Source organism: Rattus norvegicus, chromosome 13 (assembly GCF_021556685.1).
Source record: "Rattus norvegicus strain SHRSP/BbbUtx chromosome 13, alternate assembly SHRSP_T2T, whole genome shotgun sequence".
Classification (NCBI taxonomy): Eukaryota; Metazoa; Chordata; class Mammalia; order Rodentia; family Muridae; genus Rattus; species Rattus norvegicus.
Genome location: NC_141546.1, coordinates 76,859,237 through 76,879,977, shown reverse-complemented (window position 1 = coordinate 76,879,977; position 20,741 = coordinate 76,859,237). Strand labels below are relative to the sequence as shown.

Below are 20,741 nucleotides of genomic sequence, written 5' to 3'. Positions count from 1 at the left end.
GGCCTAATGGTCTTCCATGCAGGCCAGCTTCTGTTCATTATTTTAACATACATAACACCAGGTAGTCTCAAAGGTGCTCCATTCAGGTTTCACTTGGTACAGCTGTTCAGAGTTAGAACTGCCCAACAAAGGAAGAACCATGGGACTGCTATCTCTAAATAAACCTAAGAGCAAAACTACTAAGAATCAAGATTTAGGGGGTTGGGAAGCCAGTAGAGTGCTTGACTTGAAAAGATTGGAGTGGCAGCCCCAGAACCCACATCAAAAGCTGGCTGTGGCAACATGAAGCTGTTCTGCTGCTGTTCTAGAACTTTCTAATGCCGGGAAGGTGGAGACAGGCAGAGCCTTGGGGGTTGTTGGCCAGTCAGTCTAGCCTAATCAGGGAATTCCAGACCAGTGAGAGACACTTTCAGAAAACAAAGCAGATGGTGCCTGCACGTGCACCCACACATACATAAACAGAGAGGCAGGGTAGGGAGAGAAAATGATCAAGACTTAAGTAAAAGTGTGTGGCTTGGCTCTCATACAGGAGGCCATGGGTTCAATGTTGAGGATAGGGAGGAGGAAGACAGTGAAAGAAAGGATAAACTAACCCCTAGAGAAAACTGGGGTGATCAAACAGGTCTTCATCTATATTCTACTTAAAATCAACTTAATTTGGCATTACATTACACAACTCTCTTATAATTCTAATTGTAAATCTGTTCTTTTTTTTTTTTCATGTGTAACCTTACAAGGATAACAACACCTCATGCTGCACTGTATCCCTGCAGGAGCTACTCGGCTATTTGAGATATATTTCAAATAAAGGCAAGTCCATCCCTAGGCTTAATAACTATCATAAAACCACAAACTAAGATCCATAAATTTGGGAGTTTGAAGGCAGACTTGGTTATGTATTGTGATTCTGCCTTCTAAGGAGTTATCATTTCATTTAGAGAAATATAAATGTGCATGCTCCTATCACACACACACACACACACACACACACACACACACACACACACACACACAGTGCATGGAACATGAGTTACAAAAAGGAGCACCCAGCCATTTCAGCAATAACATCCTCCATATCACCAGTCGCCCTGCTGTCTGACGGGAACAAAGAAGCAATTATTGAACCTCTCCAGCAAGGCCAATGGGAGAGAAATAGCTATGTGTTATCGCTTGTTCTTTGTGAAGTCTTTGGCGAGACATTTTGTCACCTGGTCAGCAAAGTGCAGAAAAGCCAGGTGAAGCATGGATGGATATCAGTTATTTCAGAAGTTTACTGGGTTCATCAGCTAGTAAGAGCCATCCAGTGGGGATTCCAAGCTGTGAAAAAGGCTAGAAACTTTATTCCCTCGATTTGAGAAAAAGTGCATAAAGAGTACAAAATGTGTAAAATCAAGAAAAGGATCGTGGTAACACTGGTTAGCTCTTAAAAGTCAAGCAGAGTGGCTGGAGGGCAGAAAATGGCAGAGAGGTTTTTGCAAACTCCACCCTGACTTTCCTTTCGGGTTGTGAACTACTTCAGTGTTTCACTGACTCAAAAACAGAACAGGGTGAAACAAAAGACCTCTTTGAAAGTGCCAAGAAGCTAATGTAGCTTTGACACTGGAAACCTGATAAACCATCTGCAAAATTGTCCTGAAGACACTCCCACAGACGGACATAAACCTTGAGTTCTATCAAGTTCAAGCAAGTGTCCGGTCCAAAGAATACATTTTATCTCTGGCCTTCAGGAAGTTTTGCCATTGAAAGGCAAGTTCTGGCACCCAACAATAAACGGTTCATGCTAATGTAGCATTTTATAATTGCTTTCTCTCTCTCCCTTCCTCCCTTCCTCCCTCCCCACCCTCTCTCCTCTCGTTCTCTTTCATTCTCTCTCTCTCTCTCTCTCTCTCTCTCTCTCTCTCTCTCTCTCTGCATTGACTGCACTCTTGCTCTCTTATCATTAAACAGGAGTTTATTCATTCACCCTTCCCTAGGGTACTTCACAAAAATTCTTCATTGCACTGACATAGGCATGCCTGATTTTGTTTGTTTTCTTTTCCACTGTTGTTGTTACATGTTTATGGTAGTGATATGACTCCAAACATCCCATGTGGACTCAGCCCACAGTGCCATTCAGGGTAAAATCTAAATCCTAGGCTGTGGCTGTGAAAACAGACACCCTCATTCTAGACGTCCTACTGAAACATGGGCTGAAATTGCATATTTTTCCCCACAATGGTCAAATCTCTAATTCAGTCTCAGCCATAGCCTTCTCACCAATGGAAGATAGTCTGTCATTCTAGTGAGAATTGTGGTCCTTACAGTTTTCCCCTGCAGCAACATGCCATGTTTTGAGACAGGGTCTCACTGGGCACCATTGGCTGGTCTGGAAAGCAAAAGAGATCTACCTGTCTTTTTTCCCCAAGTGCAGGGATTAAAGGCATGCAACATCATACCCATTGTACTATATTTTTTGAAGCCATATGCATGAACTTGTATTCTTCTTTAGTTAGATTCCAGACGGTCTCCATCTTTCTGAATCTGAACTTTGTCACCCACTGGTCCATATTAGATCACCTGCTCTTCTTTCTCTCTGTGATACATTCGTGGAAAAGACTACAATCAGAAACCAAATCCTGTGACTTACTTCACAGCACTCCTGTTAAATCAAGGATCCCAAAGGCTTTGTGCTTAACCTACATTTAATTATAGAAAAATTAACATATACAGAGAAGCAGAAATAACACTCGAGCACTGATCTATTCCCTCACTGGAACCCACACCCGCCTATACTTTGTCACATCTACTCCAACTGCAGTGCATGCTACCATGTTAAAGACACTGACATTTTACACTAAGTGGTACAACTCAAGGCTCCAAAACAAATTCCTTTAACACTTATCACCCTTGTCTTTCTTAAGAATTATAAACCAGCCTGTGTTATCTCTCCTTGATCCATATTTAAATTCCTCAATACGACTATTATAAGAGTTGTTAAATTTCCTTTTCTTGGGGAAGTGTAAACAGTATCTACCCCATCTTCAGACGTGGGTGCCCTTGAAGCAGCCACACTGGAAGATCTGCACCAAGTCTCGATGGTAAACCCCCCATGGCTCCCACTCTCTGGGCCTTACCAGCCTATTCCTCTAGTCCCATGTGCACTTAGGTATAATTACAGACAATGGGGTGGGAGGAGTGTCTAGATACTCAGCTGAGGGTCCCATGACCCTCACTGCCCTTTCCCTGTGAGGGATCATCGATTGTTATCAAACTGGGCTTTGATGACCTTTTGCAAACATGTCCTGCTGAACTCTTTAAGATGTTATATGTCTGACATGGAAGATAGTCCTGTATAACTGCTATCTTCTTTAAAATCAGATCAAATTGAAGATGATACATTGTGTATTTGCCCAATTTAACCTAGAACTGTATCCCCAAATTTCCTTCCCAAGACTGTTCTGTAAAATGCATAAGAGAGATGGGTCAATGAGTACAAGTGCTTGTCCTTCTAGCTTGACTGCCCAAGTTTGATCCCTGGAACCAGTAGTGGAAAGAGAATATAACTCCCTAAAGTTGCCTTCTGTCCTCCACACACATACTATGACATGCCCTTACCTGTGCGCACACGCGCGCGCGCGCGCACACACACACACACAAATAAATACTGCTAAAGATCTCTTTAAATAGTACCCTTCTTCATGTGACTATGAAGTTATATGTAACTACCAATTATAACTTCCATGGAGTATGAAATAACATTCTGATCATGAGTTAATATAGTCACAAGGATAACACCACAGTTGTGACTCCTCTTTCTTCTGTGGGATAAAACTGGCCACACACCAAAGCAAGCCAAGTCTCATCTTGTTGGTGTCCCCCCAGGGGTGGGCACCACCTGCTTGCTGCTCAGCCTGCTTGTTCACTCAACCTGTGAGATACCCAGAATTATTGGAATACCTCATGTTTTTGCAATGGTAAGGCAGGGAGCGGTTAGAGAAAGCCATTAGCAGGATAATTACCCTTAGGCCATGTGGGATGATGTCACAGGTAAGTCCTGTCATTGGACAAGAAGGAAGGATGGGTAGGAGAAAAGTTTGAAGGAAGAGAAGGAGACGAAAAAGAGGAGGAGAGTGAGGAAGCCACTGAGAGAGAACATGGAGGCTGACGTTAAGATTCCATACTGTACCTTTACAGGTTGTTAGGAATGTTCTTAAGGGATGGATTTGTACAGGGAGTATACACAGAGTTAGGATATGCGTGTTTCTGGCAAGATATCTAGCAGACATCTTGGGGCACTGGATCTAGTGGGGGATAAAATACAGCATTTTATTTTTTATAATTTTACAACAGATGGCGAACCAGCATGATGGGCGAGAATCCACTAGTAATCCTAAGAGTTGAGAGAAAGTTTTATTTTCTAAGTAAGAGGAGGTCATGTTGAGTCATGTGATGTCTCAAGCCCAGGGAGAAACCAAAACAGCCTGTGCTGGCAAGCTGTAGGTCCCCTGCTGTGTGATAAGTAGTTACAGCTCAGAGAGTTAAAGATAAAAGCTGCTTTTTAAAGGAAGTCTTTCAGGATACTCATATTCCTTCTAACATGGGCTCCACAGGAATTTTGGGTTGAAACCCTAGTTAGACAAGCTATTTCTTAATGGCAGGCATTATTAGAAGGTGGTCTAAATTTGTTTATAAGAAGAGAGTACAGCAATTATCCAAATCATGTGGGGATTTTCACACATGGTTCAGAACTTAAAGAAAATTAGTCACTGACTCCAAGTAGAGAGTTGTGATAAAAGTCTATAGCACCAGGCAGAGGGAATGCAGACATATATTATAGAAGTTATTAATAAATAAAAATCTGTGGCTCTGGGTAGAGAGCTTAACAGATGAATATATTTTGGGCTAATGTCCTGGTTTGATAAGTTGCTTATTGGTATTAGAATTGATAGAAGTTATTTAGTTTGTTTTATGAATTACCCCCCTAAAGGCCATATGGCTTGTTTATGCTGGCTAGCAAGGGTTTGTGGTTATTTTTGATACTTACCACAACAGGAAGCTCAGATTCTCTTAAGGTGGGCTCCACGAGAATTTTGGTTTATTTCCCGATATCACAGAGTACAAAAGCCTATCAGGCTCATTGTTTAACACTATTGTTTAGCTTACTTCCTTTTTTAAATTTTATTTAATCTTCATAATGGGTGTGACTTTGAGTTTTATGGTTATATTATTACTCTGGGAGAGAGTACAAGATACAAGCTTTTCTGGTTACAGACTAAGGAACACAGTATTTTGGGAGATTTTGTCTTGTGTTTTTAAAAAGTGTGATTAGGCTCTGGCAACCTCACAGAGTCATACTGATCAGATTTGAGAGAGGGAGACCACCTGACAAACTAGATTCAAGAAAAATCAAACAAAAAGATATCTTGATCCTGAACTTTTGTCTTGAGAGTTGTATTTTACAGAGTGTGCCCACCTGGATTCCTGGTCTCAAGGAGTTTCAGCTGGGTCCAGTCAGGACACATCCAGCTACAGCATTTGCTTCATTCTTCCTACCCCCATCCCCAAGGACATCTCAACACCCATGTACAGCTTGAAGAAGTTGTAGAGGAGTCGCGGCCCCAATTCCTTGGACTTTGGGAGGCTGAAAGTGGTTATTCTAAGGTTGTTTTTATTAGGAATTTAGAAATGGTTGTAATTTAACAGGGAGGAATTAGCTAGATTGAGTTGTACGTCATAATCTCATTGGTAACTAAGCTAAAATCATATCTTTGCTTCGGTATTGAATTTATTTGTCAAAAAAGTTTAAAAGTACAAGGTTTAGAGTCAGTTCTTCTATTGATGTCATTACAGACTTCCAAGTTGATTACACATGTGAGTTAAGGGCCAAATAGCAAATTTCATGGCTCTGAGTTTGTGAGAGTACTTTCAAGATAATATTTAAGATACAAAGATCAGTCCAGATTAACTTATATAGATAGATAGTTTTCAAAAACGTCAGAAATCTACAAATATGAAATTTAAAGTTATTTCTCTTTGTTGAGACATATCTGCTCTTAACAGTTTCCCTTTTGGTGGATTTAACGAAGAATTTGAACATCTCCACCTCCAGATGAGGCAATACTTTGTGGCTAGGCAGCCACTGGACAAAACGGCCTGTTTCATCTGCCAATTAATACTCGAGAAAGGGACAAATTATGCAGAATAGTTGACTGATAAACCTTGCCAAGACAGAGTGATCAGCCCTTCAAAACTCAGCATTTCAAGAGTCTGTCAGTTGATTTTTGGCCAGAAGGCCGAAGACTTGTGCTCACATGTTGCTAACAGGGGACTGTGCTGGTGGAGATTTGTCTCTACAACCTCTCAGTTCTGGAAGCCGTGTTAGACTTCCTTGTGTATAGATATTTGGTCATTCTCAGATTTCTGACGGGGTTGAAGACTGATTATAGTCTCAAAGTCTAGCAGGCTGTTTAACTCTGAAAATACATTTTTTTTCCTTTTTTCTTTTTTTTTTTTTTTTTCTTTTTTTTTTTTTTGGAGCTGGGGACCGAACCCAGGGCCTTGTGCTTGCTAGGCAAGTGCTCTACCACTGAGCTAAATCCCCAACCCTGAAAATACATTTTTAATTAGATAGTTATCAGATAGTATACAAGCTAGCTAGGATATAACAGATTTTAAGCCTTTCTTAAGTTGGAATGGATAACTAAACGTTCTGTTTAACTGATAAAGTGTTGGACTGGGTGTTAGATATATTTTATGCTTTTAATTATAAAATAATAATAGTTGTACTCAGCTTATATTTGAGAGAAAAAAATTTTAATTAGACAAAAGGGATGAAATGTGGGATGATGTCAAAGGTGAAGCAGGCACAAGATAGAATGAGGCCTGCCATTGGATGAGAAGGAAGGATGGGTGGGAGAAAAAGTTTGAAGGAAGAGGAGACAGGAACGGAAGGGAGAAGGAGAATGAGGAAACCACTGAGAGAGAACATGGAGGCTGACGTTAAGATCCCACGCTGTACCTTTACAGGTTGTTATGAATGTTCTTAAGGGATGAATGTGTACAGGGCTTTGTATGTTTAGGTGGGCAGTTATATCTTATCAATTGGATTAAAGGTTATTGTGTTGTGTGTTCTTTCATGTGCTGATTTAAGTGTAAGAGAGTGTGCAGTCTGGGCCACCACGGAATTGGGATATGTGTGCTTCTGGCAAGATATCTAGCAGATATCTTGGAGCACTGCAGTGTTGGATCTAGTGGGGGATAAAAGACAGCATTTTATTTTTTATAATTTTACAACAACAAGGCCAGACAAGGCTTGAGAGGGGAAATGGGCTAAGATGGCCAATGTAAGCTAAGCATTTACCAGTCAGTCAGGTAAGCTTCAGAACCCAAACAATATGAAGGAGGGTACATGTGACAACTATGTACATGCACGTGAAAGCATGAAAAGCAGGAGTTTATAATATATAACCTCTAGTTACCTGTAGAAAGCCCAGTGTCTAGACAGGCTTCAAAAAGATGGATGCTGCCTGGGGAGAGGAGTCTGCTAAGGGGAAAGTAGGAAGCCCAGAGGTTCTTAGTGGGATCATGTCATGATCTATAGGAAAGGAATATACAGTTATTGTGTTTAATGTAAAATATTTACATACATCCTTAAAATTAAGTTTGTGTATTTCTCATATAAAATGAAAGTAAATCTCAACAAATTAGTTTTATCTAGTAAGATGTACAGAGAAAGAATTAGAGCTAAAAAAACTTAATTATGTTTACATAGTATTTTAAGGGGCTTGTGAATATTTTAAAATAAAAGAATTCATTTAGTTGCAATATTCTGAAACTTTTGGTGAGGATAAAGAAAGCTGATACTCTAGGGCCGACCTAGTTCTCACAAAGGACAATAACTTTAGTCTAGGGGTTTTCTCCATTTTAGTTAATTCAGCATTAACAGAAATCCTACTAAGCAGGAGGCATTGTACTATTGCTATTGCACAATAATGAGTGCAAGCATTTTCTACCTTTGATAAGAGTGTGGTCTAATTGAACAGCAAAGGTGCATTAGCAGAAAGTCGTACTAAGTAGAAGAAGTATTGTAACCAAGGCAGTGCAGGCCCTAGAGAGCACTGTCTAACCTGTGTGCCAGGACAGGGAAAGCAGAGCAGAGTTCCTCGAATCCATGAACAAATTTTAAGGAGTATTTGTCTCAGGTCTGGCTCAAAGGAGCAGGCTATTTTTTTTTCCTTTTCTTTTTTTCGGAGCTGGGGATCAAACCCAGGGCCTTGCGCTTGCTAGGCAAGCGCTCTACCACTGAGCTAAATCCCCAACCCCAGGAGCAGGCTATTTAGGGCTGGTGAGCCACACTGGCTACAAGTTTGGGCTCTGAGCTCATGCTATCTAAAGTCCTGTCTAGATAGTTCACTCTTAGGCTAACAACACAATGCCTTCATCTATAACATCAAGATGGCAATATGATACCTAGCTCACAGGATTACTATGAAGATTAAATGGAATGAGTATTTAAAGTACCTCTGAGTTAAGTTTCCATTGTTGTGACCAATAACTTGACTCCAACATGGCGGAAGAAAAGTTCACTTTGGCTTCTGGTTTCAGAAGTTTCTATGGTCATTTGGTCCTTTTGCCTGTGGTGAAGCAAAGTATCAAAGTGGATAAAAACAGTTCACCTCATGGTACTCAGTGTCATGTTCCCAATGACCTCACTTCCTCCAAGCAGACTCTGTGTGCTAAAGGTTCTGCCAGATCCCAGCAGCCTAGAGAAAAATCTTCACTTACTCCACAGATCACAGGGGAAGTTCTAGATCCAAACTATATAACAGCTTAGTACTCTAAACTATAACTCTAAATTAATATAAATTACTCACTCGAAATATTCTTTTCCATGATGTATCTGAAGTTGTATTTGGAGGAAACTTAATTATGATGATCCTGGGTTGGCACAAAGCTTTTTTAATCTCTTCATCTATAGGCTATTAGACAACAGGTGATGTTTTAAAACTTTGCCTAGTAATATATCATCTTTCTTTTAATTGAAAAAAACTGCACAATATATTTGATCTTGATTTTCTCCCCTGAAATCTTCTCCACCTTCCTGCTAATCCAACTTTGTTTTTTTTCTCTTTTCTTAAAAAATACTTATATATATACACACACACACAAACCCACAAAACTTAAACAAGGAAAAGTTCAATAAGACAAATGCCCTCCAAAAGCAAAATGAGATCAAAAGTCTACAAAACTACTACTGCGTTTTGTTTTGGTCAACTACTCCTGGTTGTGGGTCCGACCCTGATGTGTGGTTGGTATACCCAATAAGAGTCAGTTGGAGAAAACTGATTTTTCTTTGCCAGTGGGTATCAACTGCAGATAGCTTCTTGGTTAGGAGTGAAACCTTATGTCCATTTCCCCTCTCAATGCCAGGACCCCGTGGCTTGAAACTATGTAGGCTTTTTTTATATAGAGTCTCACTCTAGGCTAGCCTGGAATTTACTAAGAAGTTCAGGCTAACCTCGAATTCATGACAGTCCTTCCTCAGTCTCCAAAGGGCTTGGATTATGAACAAGAACCACTATGCCTAGCTACAAGTTTATTTTGGGGTGTGTGTGTGTGTGTGTGTGTGTGTGTGTGTGTGTGTGTGTGTATACGTGCATGCGCGCGCGCTTTAAAAAGAAGTTATCCCAGCTAGACTGAACCTCTAGCATTCACCCAAAACCTGCTAAGCAAAGGGCATTGCATTGGCTGCTTTATTGTACAATAAAGTACACAACCATGTTCTGTGCTTCAGAAGTTGTGTTCTAATGGAACCACTGTAGGTTAACAGATCGCCAAAGTGAAATGTAAGTGCTATGATAAAGGTAGGACACAGCACTAAAAGAACCTTCTAGCCTGTGTTCTCAATTCATTCATTCACTCATTTACTCCTTCAATCAGCATTTGAGTTCCTCAGATATACCAGACTCTATGCTTCATGGTAGGCCTACAAAGATGATCTTCATGTAATGTTTTTCCTTACCAGCTGACAGCATAATGAAAGACATGGTGCATTACAACATAGACACCATATGAGTGCATAAGTACTTTGAGAACCCTCCCAGATGTGAGTAACACTGACTAGGTAACTGGCAAGGTTTTATTAAGGTAACCTTCTAGCTAGGCCTTAGGAAAAAAATTCCTAAGCTGTCACCAGTAGGGTGGGAAAATTCCAGAAAGAGGAGGCTGGTTACATACTCATCAAAAGTACTCATCGAGAACAATAGATTCAGGGCAAAAGGCACAAAGACTGGCTTGATTTCATTTTGTGAAGACTTTTTTCTGACTTAAGAACCATCTTCTCAGCATTTTTGAAGTGTATCCCTGGCGTCACCCTGAAACCTCTCTGCTCACTGCATGCAGGCTTCTCTCCGTGCCTTTATTACGCCCTTAGATAGGTTTCAGGAACCGGAGGGAATGAAGCCAAGCCTGTCCTTTTAGCTTTAGGCATTCCAGCTCCCGTCCCTTACTCATCAGCTTCCCTCCTTCCTGACCCACTTGGCAGCTCTGTTGACTTGGCTTCTGCTTCAGTATCTCTGGACTGTTCCCCAGTCAGACGAGAACTCAGCCAATAATCTAAGATGCTCCTCTTCCGTGGTTCTCTCCTCAGTGAGTTCTCTTCCCTTACCGTGACGCTCTTTCCATGCATCCATCTTGCTTTACATACAAAATGGCATGCTTCCCCATTAATTTCCATGTATTGCTCAATCCAGCATGCTGTCAGTTAGAATATGCACCATTGTTTTATGTGCTAATGAAGAAAATGTCCAAGATGAGAAATTTAACAAAATATCCTAAATAAAGCTTAAAAAAATCAGAAGTCTACATCCATCATATATAGATATATATGGACATAATTACAGAGAGAAACTCAACAGAGAACAGAAAAGAACATCTTGTGTGTCTCCAACCTGGCAGTAGGAGAGAAAGAGGGAAAAAAATTCATTTAAGTAAGTTACAAGCTGTCACTTGTGGGCTAAAGATGAACTCATTAGTAGAGTACCTACCTAGCTGGTTCAAGGCCCTAGGTCTGACCTCTGGCCTAGAAAAACCAAGAGAAGAGTAAAAATCATCTGGTCATTCATGCAAATGGTTAAGTTTATTGTTAGTCTAGGTTAACATCTTCAATTTAATTTGAAGTGGTCTCAGAATGACAGGCAGACACAAAAGCAAGTCCTCAAAACAAAGGTTTATATTACCCAAACAATAAACTCCTTCCGTTAGCTACAGGGAAAGCCTGTCATATTTAACACAGCCAACAATCCCAGCCATCCCTGACACTTCATTGTGGAGAGGTTTGACTATAATCTCTCTTTGGTGTGTTTAAATTATGAGAACAAAACATTGTCTAGTACAAGCATTCCAAAGCTCTAAAGATCAAAGAATGGAGGCTTAGACATTAACAAATCAACCAGAACACTGGGGTGCTGGCTTAGTGTTCCCCAGAGCCATCTCTAATTCCTTGATAGATCAGAACTCTTTTGTTTTGCAGGGTTAGGCTCACCCTTCCTGGATGGTAGTGTTATTAAATGCCATCCTGGCATCTACAGGTCTGATCATAAACTGCTGGGGAGATGAGCCTTGATCCCAGACAGAACCATCTGAGGGTGCCTAGGCTAATTCTGGGCTTTGTAACCGGAATTTATAAATGGTGGCTGGGTATGGTAATGCACATCTTTAATAGCAGAACTCAGGAAGCAAAGGCATGAGGCTCTCTGTGAGTTTGAAGCCAGCCGGCCTTTCCTATGTAGGGAGTTCCAGGACAGCCAGGACTACATAGTGTGATTCTGTCTTCAAAAAACTAACAAATTAAACTAAATAAGTTAAATGCTGCTAAAGATTTCGAGACCCAGATGGGAAGTCTGAAATTCTAGATTTTTCTGTGTAGGAACCCCAGGGACTATCCAGTGAAATTCCTGTGGACTGTCTGGAAGGAGTATAAACTCATGATGTGAACATGGCTCCTCCTCTTGCGTAACTCAGGTACCTCAGGTACCAGTCACCATCTCCTCAGAGAAGCCAGCTGTCAGCTTTGTTTATAATAGCCTACCCTCCTCAAATGCCTCATCCCTAGTCAGCTTCCTTTAGTCATCACATTTACCACTAAAGCTGCCTAAAGTCGGCAGCTAATTGTTAACTTGCTTCTCGCCTTTACCTTGCTGGAAGACAAGGGCCTTGCTCAGCTCTGTGAACATAGCCAAAACAGTACCGACCTCGATGAATAACAAGAATAGTAACCTTAATTATTTTAATTTCAGAAGAACCAAATCTCATGACGTGACGCTTACACCATGCTTTCTTGGGTAATTCTTTTTCTCTGAGGAATTGGTACAAATGCTCTAGTCATAGCGCTTAGCCTATTGTATATACAACTCTCTGTATACTGGCTGCACTCTGGGGATATAACTGTGCCTGTTATGTCCCTTATAATCTTCCACTCTAGGGAAAGCGATGTGCTACCATTAGACCTGTGCGATTATTAATCAAAAACTAAAGATTAAGTGTGAGAAATAAAAGAGAGTAATGATTTAAGGCAATGTTTCTTTAAATGAGAAGGGGGAAGTACGCTGTTACCACAGAGAGGAAGACCTGGCTATGGACACACTCCAAGTTTGGGGTCACTTATGGTTCCAAACCTCAAGCACCAGAAGATACCTGCTATGATATGAAAATGTACCCACCACCAAGCAATCAGCTTTGACCTTCCAAAGCTCCGACAGTGGCGGGCAGGGAGACACACACTGTTGGATGGAACTGTTTGAGGCTAAGCAGTCAATACGACAGTGTTCAGCATCACTTGGCACTGTGTTGGAAACTGATGAGACCAAGATGACTAAAGCTTTGTCCTATAAAACAAAGGTGTCATGGCTGCTGCCCTGTGCAACAATGCTATAAATGATATCTTCAGAAAGTCTGAAGGATTCTAGTTTAAGAGCAGCTGAGATTGGCATCTCCCTTTGTAAAGGCTGCCCTTGTTTCCTTTGTCAAGGTACATCCTGTCTTTCCAGTTCTGGTTGACCTGTTACTTGGGGGTTAGTAATGACGGTGGTGTAGGTGACAGTCAAGGAACTGGTTTACTGACTCTTGGGATTATGGAAAAGAGGTCAGTGTTACACTCTTGGAGATTAGCAGAAGGAAGCAGGAAACAAGATGAGTGCATAAGTAGAAGAAGAAGAAGAAGAAGAAGAAGAAGAAGAAGAAGAAGAAGAAGAAGAAGAAGAAGAAGAAGAAGAAGAAGAAGAAAGAAGAAGAAGGAGAAGAAGAAGGAGGAGGAGGAAGGAGAAGGAGAAGGAGAGGAAGAGGAAGAAGAAGAGGAAGAAGAGGAAGAAGAAAAAGAAGAGGAAGAAAGAAGAAGAAGAAGAAGAAGAAGAAGAGGAAGAAGAAGAGGAAGAAGAAAAGGAGATAGAGAACAGAGGAAGGATGTAGTCAGTAGAGTCCTTGAGGAATTACCTGAAAATCTCACTTCCTTGAAGCTCTCCTTGTACTTCCTCCTAGGAATGAGAAAGACAAGCTCTGACATTCAGAAAGAATAGAACCCCCTGGTGTATGACACTGGTCACAGCTTCTTTCCTTTCCTCTGGCCATGTCCACTCACTTCTTTCTCTCTTATAGTCATCATTTCGGAAGTGTGGTCTTGCTTTGTTTATAAAAATGCCTGTATCAGATTGAATGAGGGACTTACATCCTCACTTTATTTGCACAATGACTTATCCTCAGGCATGTGTCTGAGCTCCGAATGTGTAAACCCTAAGAGAAACTCTTCGGTATGCAGAACAGATGGCACTGGGTCATGAACAAATAATAAACAGGCTTTGCAGAGAGTCTCTAAAACACTGACATTTCTTCAACTATTTCTGCTTCTGGTTCTTTAGGCAATGTGATTCTTTTGAGATCGTGAGAAGCAAAACTGCTTCCTTTTTACTGAAGAAAATTACCACAGTTCAATAATTCCCAAATAGACCTGTAACAGTGTGGGCCAGAGAAAGCCTAATCATTTGTTAGTCAAAGAGGGAGTAGGAGGAAGTGATAAACTGGGGACAAATTGCCCCAGCCAGGTGACCCAAGTTAAGAACCACATCTCTTTTCCTAGAATGAAAGTAGCTGGCTAGCTGGCTAGCTGGATTTCAAGGGAAATAGTGTTTTTAGATGACCTACAAGTTGGACTGGCAACATGACTTACTGTTAAAGGCACTTTCCTTCAAGCCTAATGACCTGAGTTTAATCTTTGGAATCTACATGTGAAAGGAGAGAATCGATTCCTGAAAGCTATCCTATAACCTCCACATGTGTTCCCACTAATAACCCCACACCTCAACTCACACATTACTCATGGGCACAGGTGCATGGACATGAACACACACACACACACACACACACACACACACACACACACACACACACACACAAATGTAGTATAGAAAATTACCTGTAAGTTGACAACCACGGGGAACTGGAAATGTTCAGAGAGATAAAATCATTACACACCTGCATTGTAAGAATCCCAACGACATCGAGATTCTCCATTTGGTTGAAATCAAGCTCCTAACTAAGGCTTAATCATGCCTCTGTCTCTAACTAGCAAGGCACCTGGCAACCAGCAGGTGTTTGGGCAAATTATCACTGAGTGATTGAATAAAAATACTTGAAATTTGTGACAATATCTCAGGAGCCAAGGATATCTTTGTGCTTCCTCATGGTGTGGAATTTGCCCTCCAGGAATAAAAATCCTTATTTACATTTTTATGGGCTCTCATTTAACTGTGATTTGATTTTTCCGAGTATTACCTGGAAATTTACTTCCAAACAACTAGCTCCAAGTGAGATAATATTATTTTTCCATTTCATTGCCCTCTAAAGGAAGATGAGCTTCTTCTGAGATCTGGAGACTGAGCCTAACTAGGGACACTAGCTGATTCCAAGCAAGGGTCGATATTGAAACAAAGGAAAGTACCTTGCAGAGTTGGCTTCCTGGGGGGAGGGGGGCCACAGGACTGTCACTGAAGGACAAAGGAGTCCAGCTCATATGGAATCTTCTATGCCTTCCAGAGAGTTGAAACCTGGGGGAGGAGGGGATTGCAAAGTCACACAGCTGTAGTTTAGGCCAGAGCACTTCTAAACCAGGTAGATTAAAACTGAAAGACTACAATGGGAAAGAGGTCAGCGCTGGGAAATAGCCTTTGTTTCTGAGAAAGCCCAGTGGGAGACGTGCAGATGGATATGTGGGATTTTTATAGCTTAGTGGTAGAGAGCAAGGTTGGTAGTGGAAGTCTGATGTGGTTTGTACCTTGCTTGCTCTCATACCTTAGTACTATGGTTTTGGGCAAGGCTTCTGTGACACCAACACATCTCATATTAGGAAAAATGTCTAAAACATTACCTGGTATATAAGAAGTATGCAATGAATACCAACTTCTGTTACTATCACTACTATTTTGAATGTTCTCTCAAGTTCTAACAGGGCTAATATTTGCTTAAAAGGCTTCAGTACTTCTTCATTTACACAGCAGCCCTAAGAACTAAGTTCCTTAGCACAGCCCACAGGGGGATTCCAGTCTGTCCCCTGCTTGCCCATGTCACCCTGATCAAATCCCCTCTCTGATCAAGTTCCAGTTTCAGCCAGTGCTCTTTGCTGTACCTTCTCTTATGTCACTAAAGACATCCTCTTCCTTCAGAGGGAAATGTCCTTTCCCCCGCTTACCTGGCTAATAGCTACTAGTCCATGGACTAGCTCAGATCATCTCTCCCCAGCTCTCCCCTAAAATGACCAGCTTGGCTAAGGGACCCCTCCATCGGCTCTTACTTGCCATGTCCCTCTGCACTGCATCCCTTAATTCAACTCTGCCCACCTGCTTTCCCTCCCTTTCTTCCCCATGGCATCTTTTTTTCTCCAATACATGTTCAGTAAACATCGAGACATGATGCAAAAACAAATTCCTGGGCTTTTAGAAACCTTTAAAATGAAAGCTTAAAACTGAGGCTTTAGAATGAGAGGACAGGGCTGGAGAGATGGCTTAGTGGATAAAGCACTTGCCTGGAAAACATGAAGACCAGAGTTCAAATCTCCCCGCTGGTAGTGTGGGTTCTGGAGGTGGGGTGGGGGGGCTGACCAACTCAGTTACAACCCAGACCCAGATCCAGAGCTTTTGGGTTGGCCCACCTCAACATACCTCATCTACGAACTGCTGGAGCATGTGAAAGGGCTGGTCCTGCAGATCCAAAGCTGCAGGATCCACATGACACAAGGCAACAACGGGATATCTGAGAGAAGTCTGGTGAGGATCCAGTGTTGCTGCTGCTGCAGAAGCCAGGGGCCTCGAACCAGATCAAAGACTCATTGCAATGAACACCTGCAAGTAAAGAGAGAACAAAAGGGTATACTGTGGGACTCACCGCGACACACCATAACGTCGTTTTGTTTATTTTTTGTTTGTTTTTTTAATTTTATTTGTTGGGGGGTGGCAAGGGCAGATATGAAGAGATGGGGACATGGGTGGAGTTGAGGTGCATGATCTGAAACCCACAAGGAATAAAACATCTTTTTTAAAAAGCTGTGTAGGTGTGGCCACCAGCTGTAAGCCTAACCTTCAGGAGACAGGATTGGGAGGGCGGGGGCTAATCCCTGAATCAAGCTGGCCGGCCAGACTAGCTCTGCTGAACTCTGGGTTCAAATAAGAGACTCTGCCTAGATAAATAAAGCAGAGGAGTATTGGCGAAGATACTAGATGTTGTCACGCCTCCACACCAATGGGCACACATGTAGCATAAACTCTGACATACACACATGGACTCGCACACAGGTGAGCACCCATGTGCACACACAAACTTAACAATCAATTTTTCAAACTGAAAGGTCTTAAAAATGAAGTATCCCATAAGAATCAATAAAAGGAAAGAGAACTGAAGCCCAAATAAAAATATTCTAGGCTTTCTGTCTTACCTCAACCCTCTCCCGAGCCCCTCCTCCAAGCGAGGACCTTGGACTCACATCCTTTCTACCCCACCCCCCTTCCCACTGAGCTCTCCAGCATCGTCGAGTAAAAAGACCGTCCATGACCTTGGTTTTGCGGCTGTTACCTGATCCTACTGCCTTTCCTGTGAGCATCCATGGGGCTGAGTCTGATCCTCAACAGGAAATTCTGCCTAGTCAAGATTTCAGGTCCTAAGCGGTTTAGGATTCTCAGGGGAAAGTGAACCCAGAGTTTTCCCGATCTTGACAATGCAGAGCTTGTCTGTCAGATTTGCAGGCCTGGATTACTACGTCCGTTGTCCTTCTCATCCTTCAGTGTCCCACGGGGCCAGGTAATCCTTTAAGTACCTCCATCGGTGGAAACGCCAAAATGCTACACACTGACTGGAAACAGGATAGTTCAAGGTCAGTCTGCACCTCAGGGACAGAATTAGGAACTCCAGAGCTCCGCCCTACAGCGCTCATGGTTTTGCATTCTGAGCACAGGCTAAAAACCAAAAGTGAATAAGCCAGCTAAAGACAGAAATCGAATATCTAAAGATTTTACGACGAAGAAGTCATGAGTGGCCCTCATAAAATCTTTGTGAGCATGTTCCTACAAGCTGCCGATCACTGAGCACAAACAGATGCCCCAAGTTACCCAATGGAATCCCCCTGTTTCTTTCCGAGGCATTTGAAAGCCCCCTTAAAAAAATCCAGAATTAATATTAGGAGGAAAAAGAGGAAGACAAAATTTCTAAAGAGGTGTTACAAGGGTGTCTCAGCCAGTCAGTAAACCGCTTGCCCCACAAGCACAAGGACATGAGTATAGATCTCTATAGCCACACGAAAAGCCAGATGGTGTGTACCTGCAATCCTAATGCTGGGGATGTAGTGACAAGCAGAGAGACCACTGGAAATTACTGACCAGGCTGCCTAGTCCACACTTCAGTGAGAGACCTTGATTAAACAAGTGAAGAAAGATAGAGGATACCTTGATATCAGCCATGCACACACACACACACACACACACACACACACAGACATACATACACTCGGATTGGTACCCATGTATATGAAAACAAAGATGATCATATTTCCCGACACTTACGTCATACCATACCACGAACACTTTTTTTGCCTGGGTGGGGGCTATAAACATGAGCTCACTATGTCTACTCTCCCACAGTTTACATCATCCATTAGTTTAAAAACACAAAAACCGTACCCACTTAGCATGCTGCTGAAGGAACCAGGCTCCTGCTCAGGAATGTTTAGGAAGAATGTATTCTACGGCACGTGCTCTTGTGAGACTCCTTAACAGCGCAGCTTGATTCCTTTATGCCAGTGCATCCTGAATAAACCTGGTGCCTGACAGTCTGGTGTGCTGGTGTAGATGTCAGGACTACCCTGGGACCTAGAAGCATGCTCTTCCTTCCTTCTCTGGTACAGCCATCTCTGAAAGGTAGGAGTTTTGCTCAGGGAGGAGTTAGGGGGAGGAGATCGTAACTAGGCCAGCGCCTACTCCACAACACCAACAGGACTGATATAGAGGCCGGTCTCAGCCTCCTCTCCCGAAGTTACATTTCCTTCTGTACCATTCACCCTACGGTTCACATGCCCTTGATCCTTGCTTTCCGTAATGTTCCCTTTGCTAATGGTTCCCCACTTGTTATCCAAGCTTATTCTTTGAAGTCCCCCAACCTTGTGTGCTTTCCCTCCCTGCCTTGGACTGGCCTCATATAGTTAAAGGGAAGAGTTGACAGCGTCATCTGGTAAGTCAGGTGATCTTGCTTTGTACCTTGACTCAAAGGTTTAAGTTTATGTTCAAGGTCAAAAAGTGACTTTGAAGTTTTCAAGATACCAAGAATGATATCCCATTTATGAAATCATGTGTTGCCCTAGACATCAGAGGACAAAGCCATGCTTTAGGCTCTCTGAAAATGGACTTCAGAAGCATTCAAGAAATGTGGGGAAGGAAAGACACAACCAGAAATAAAGATCTAGTTTAAGCGGGAGTATGTCAAACATATTCTCCATCCAGTGTTTATCATAATAACTAAGCTGACTGGTCCAGTGTTCCCCTTCTTTTTCCCTGTTTTCTTTTGGCACAGGAATCATTGCACATGCAGAGAGGCCTATAAGCAATCAACAGGATAGCCAAGGCAGGTTGGGCATGCCTAAAATACCAATCAAATGTAGCCATGGCTTGTCACTGAGGCACTATGTTTGACATTGGAAAAGAATACAAAGCTTGTCCCTTCTTACTGGATAAGAAGGAAAATAATCAAACCACAAGGAAACAATGGGATTTAGAAAGTGGGGAGCTATGAGACCAATTTCAGGGCATCTAATCCATCCTGGCTGAGGATGGGGTTGGGTGAGGAAAACTAGGAACTATCTAGGGACTATGTTATACCAAAATCTGGGCATGTGCTTACTAATCCAAGGCAAAAGCACAGCGTGGAGACCTACAGGAGGTTCGGCAGCCACAGTAAAAAGGCTTGGAGGAAAACAGATGCTTGGAACTGAATAATGGTCCCTGTGTCAGAATATTTTACTTCTGGGTAGAATGCTCTAATGGTTGAATCATCAGCTTTTCCCTCAACTTACTGTTGGTGACCAAATATCAATTAGTTTAAGGATATTTACTGTTAGTCCTCTGTCCTACTCTACGCAAAAACCAAACAAAGCTTCAAATGTATCAAGGTCAGAAAAATGTCTAGCTTACCCTCTGCTCTCTAGCTCAGATGGGAAAACAAAGGCCACCAGCAAGTGTCAGTCGTGCAGGAATGTGCTGCTTCAGCTCTAGGGTTGGGCATTCTCCCAGTTCTCTTCTGTTTTTGGTCTGGTGAATTCCCACACTGCCGGCTTTCTCTCGAGATGTCAGCTCTCATACCCAACTCCCAGCTTAACCAAGCTCGAGCATAGCCCTGCTTTCACATAATTTCCTCCCCAGTACCTTCTCTCTGCCCCACCCATGATGCCCGCAGGCCCTTAGAACAGAGCAGCTCTTTGGAGACAGAAAGTCGGCCAGAAGGGAACCCATCTTTGAGGTGGAAGGGTGGGGGTTGGAGAAAGACTAGTAGATCTCTTTTCCTCGTATAGATTAGAAGGGAAAAGATAGTTTATCATTTTAGGTGATTCCTTGAAAATTTTTGTGTTAAGAGAGGAGACTTTCAGATCCTTGTTCACATAGAAAATAAATGATATCTAGTTCATACATCAATCTTGTAGTTCATTATTCTCTTTCCTCTCTCTCCTCCCTCTTCCCTCCTCTCTCTCTCTCTCTCTCTCTCTCCCTCTCTCTCTCTCTCTCTCTCTCCCCCCCTGAATTTCCTCACTGTAGCACCTGACAGTCATGTAGAGATCATCAAGAAAATTATGAATACATCAGTACCATGAGTCGTCCATATAAGGTCTGAGAAAAGGTTATAATTTTTTATACCAAAAGTTAAGTGTTGCCAGCAAAACAAAACAAAACAAAAAGCAAAACCAACAATTAATAGGCGGCGATGGTGCTCAGGTATAATCCCAGCATTCTAGAAGCGATGAAGGCAATTCTTTGAGTTCAAGGCCAGCCTGGCCTATAGATCCAACTACAGGACAGGGACAGCCAGGGCTACAGAGCAACCCTGTCTCAAAAAACTGAAAAAAAAAAAAATTGAAAAGGGGAAGGAAAGAAAAGAAAGGGATTTGCCTAAAATCACACAACAGGTAAAATGAGGCCAAGATTGAATTTAGTTATTTGGATCTCAGAATCGGCTTTCCTAATAGC

At 42.1% G+C, this 20,741-nt stretch overlaps 2 protein-coding genes across 30 annotated transcripts in view; one reads left to right on the top strand and one right to left on the bottom strand.

Annotated features, from left to right (window-relative positions):
* Positions 1–1,784, top strand: part of C13h1orf105 (similar to human chromosome 1 open reading frame 105) — a 43,054-nt gene extending 41,270 nt beyond the window's left edge. For all 4 annotated transcript variants that reach the window (NM_001429770.1, NM_001014130.1, XM_087581251.1 and 1 more), the window contains one exon: positions 738–1,784. In NM_001429770.1, coding sequence (NP_001416699.1) covers positions 738–742 — 5 coding nt within the window. In that variant the 3' untranslated portion in view covers positions 743–1,784. The remainder of the gene's footprint in view (positions 1–737) is intronic.
* Pigc (phosphatidylinositol glycan anchor biosynthesis, class C) overlaps positions 1–20,741 on the bottom strand; it is a 117,565-nt gene that overhangs the window by 84,234 nt on the left and 12,590 nt on the right. For 3 of the 26 annotated variants that reach the window (XM_087581327.1, XM_087581326.1, XM_087581328.1), the window contains exons 1-5: positions 17,092–17,617; positions 16,185–16,364; positions 14,969–15,074; positions 13,468–13,508; positions 8,500–8,612 (exon numbers count right to left, since the gene is read on the bottom strand). In XM_087581327.1, the coding sequence (XP_087437453.1) occupies positions 8,507–8,612; positions 13,468–13,508; positions 14,969–15,074; positions 16,185–16,189 (258 nt within the window). In that variant the 5' untranslated portion in view covers positions 16,190–16,364; positions 17,092–17,617 and the 3' untranslated portion in view covers positions 8,500–8,506. Of the gene's footprint in view, positions 1–1,929; positions 2,573–4,165; positions 4,281–7,457; positions 7,574–8,499; positions 8,613–11,024; positions 11,060–13,467; positions 13,531–14,443; positions 14,468–14,968; positions 15,075–16,184; positions 16,365–17,091; positions 17,664–17,832; positions 17,924–18,191; positions 18,422–19,694; positions 19,920–20,741 lie in introns of those variants that run through there. The other 23 variants (XM_087581333.1, XM_087581316.1, XR_015635300.1 and 20 more) reach the window with 21 other exon arrangements.